The sequence below is a fragment of the Priapulus caudatus genome, unplaced genomic scaffold (assembly GCF_000485595.1).
Source record: "Priapulus caudatus unplaced genomic scaffold, Priapulus_caudatus-5.0.1 Scaffold465, whole genome shotgun sequence".
Lineage (NCBI taxonomy): Eukaryota > Metazoa > Priapulida > Priapulimorpha > Priapulimorphida > Priapulidae > Priapulus > Priapulus caudatus.
This window is the reverse complement of record NW_014577526.1, coordinates 66,054-68,422: the sequence shown is the minus strand read 5'-3', so window position 1 is coordinate 68,422 and position 2,369 is coordinate 66,054. Positions and strand designations below refer to the sequence as shown.

The 2,369-nt window shown below is 53.6% G+C and overlaps 1 protein-coding gene across 1 annotated transcript in view; it reads left to right on the top strand.

The window, feature by feature from the left end:
• Positions 1-2,132, top strand: part of LOC106810700 (splicing factor 1-like) — a 17,822-nt gene extending 15,690 nt beyond the window's left edge. Inside the window, 3 exon segments of the mRNA XM_014814135.1 lie at positions 84-197; positions 793-1,040; positions 1,763-2,132. Coding sequence (XP_014669621.1) covers positions 84-197; positions 793-1,040; positions 1,763-2,132 — 732 coding nt within the window.
• Positions 2,133-2,369: the final 237 nt, after the last annotated feature.

The window sequence follows — 2,369 nt, the reverse complement described above, 5'->3', positions numbered from 1 at the left end:
TTGGGTGCATAAAAATCATTTCAATTCGATTGCATTGGGTGCATAAAAACCACTTTGATTTAGTTGTGGGTGGGTGTACACAGAATAGTAGTAAGATTGGTCGTAAGGACGGGCAGCCGCTGCCGGGAGAGGACGAGCCGCTACACGCCTACATCACCGCCAATAACCCCGAGAGCGTCAATAATGCGTCGCAGAAGGTACGCGCACGCACGCAGACCAACGTATTAGCCAGCGAGCCGTGCAGCCGTGTGCATGGTCAGTTTTGAAACTGCACATCCAAAAATGTGTAGCACGGCCTAAAATATTGATCTAAAGACACACGTACAAAAAAATTGCACTCCCAAATATTTTTTCTGCACTCCCACAATACTTGGCTAATACCCGCACGCACTGGTACGCGCACGCACGCAGACACCGTTCTCTTGTTCTGCCGACGCCTTGCGGTGTTTTTAGCAAGAGGCCGGTAAAGCCGTGATCGCTTCTTGAAGTTCTGCTACTGTTTCAATGTTATTAACAGTGTCAACCTCCCTACCCCACGACCACCACCACTACTATTCTGTGTACACCCACCCACAACTAAATCAAAGTGGTTTTTATGCACCCAATGCAATCGAATTGAAATGATTTTTATGCACCCACTGCAATCAAATTGAAATTTTTTTTATGCACCCATCAACCAATCAAATCGAAATAATTATAAAAGTCAATCCAAAGTAAAGCCCCTTCGCGACGTCGACCGGCAAGTCGACCGACGAATGCTCACTTGTCTCTCTCTTTTTTCGTGCCGCGCAGATAAAGGACATCATCAAGCAGGGCATTGAGGTGCCGGAGGGGCAGAACGACCTGCGACGCATGCAGCTGCGTGAGCTGGCGCTGCTCAACGGCACGCTGCGCGAGGCAGACGGCCCACGCTGCAGCAACTGTGGCGCGAACGCTCACCGCAGCTGGCAGTGCCCGGAGAAGGTCAACGTCACCAACAACGTCATCTGCACAAACTGCGGCGGCGTCGGGCACATCGCGAGCGACTGCCGCGAGAAACGGTGAGTCGTGCGCGCGCGCGTGCTGGTGTGTCTGTGCGTGCGCGCGCATGCTGGTGTGGCTGTGCGTGCGCGCGTGCTGGTGTGTCTGTGTGTGCGTGCTGGTGTGTCTGTGTCTGTGTGTGCGTGCTGGTGTCTGTGTGTCTGTGCGCGCGTGCTAGTGTGTCTGTGCGTGCGTGCTGGTGTGTCTGTGCGTGCGTGCGTGCGTGTGTGCGCGCGTGCTGGTGTGTCTGTGCGTGCGTGCGCGCGTGCTGGTGTGTCTGTGTCTGTGTGTGCGTGCTGGTGTCTGTGTGTCTGTGCGTGCGTGCATGCGTGCGTGCTGGTGTGTCTGTGCATGCGCGCGTGCTGTTGTGTCTGTGTGTGCGTGCGTGCTGGTGTGTCTGTATGTGTGTGCTTGCTGGCGTGTTTGTGCGTGCGCGCGTGCTGGTGTGTCTGTATGTGCGTGCTTGCTGGTGTGTTTGTGCATGCGTGCTGGTGTGTCTGTGTGTCTGTGTTTCTGTGCGTGCGTGCAGGCATGTGTTAGTGCATACCTGCATGGGCATGCGCGTGTTTAGTAAAATGTACTTCTCTATAACTCTTTCCAGTGTTTATTGAAGTTGAATCTGAATTGGCGATTTTGTTATCGCTGGTAAATGACGCACGTTAACTGCTGTGACGCACGTGGCAGCGATCAATGTGTCTAGGAACACTTGAATAATAGACCGTTTGTTTTTTCCGTGCTGTAGGCCTGGTCTCGGTGGACCACCGCCTAGGTTCCCGCCGCCAGGTGGCGTCGGCGGCCCCCAGTTGGCGGCCGACAAGGCTAAGATTGACGAAGAGTACATGTCGTTGATGGCCGAGCTCGGAGAGGGACCCCCGCCCCCCGCGCCAAAGCCTTCCCCCGCCCCCCACTACCGGCCGAACTACGGCTCGCCGTTCGGTGGGCGGGGTATGTCCGACGGCGGCCCGCCGCGGCCGCTCATGCCGCCGCCCTCCAGCGGGGGGAGCCACCCGCCACAGCTGGTGAGTTTGTGTCGGTGCGTCGGTCGATGTGGCTCGCAGAAGGGCGGTTCAGAGATGCCAACCACTACGATTTATCCGTATTTTATCAGGTAAGATATATAGCCCATGTAAGGTAATGCATGCAGTAAGAGATTTAAGTAAGGAAAGGTAAGAGATGTAGATAATGTAATACAGTAAGAGATTGATCAGCTATAATGCAATACAAGTAAAGATGAAGTAAGCATACAGGAAGAGATGTAGGTAAGCATACAAGGTAAGAGATAGGTAATGCATACAAGTAAGAGATGTAGTAATGCATACAGTAAAGATGTAGTAATCAAACAGGCGTAA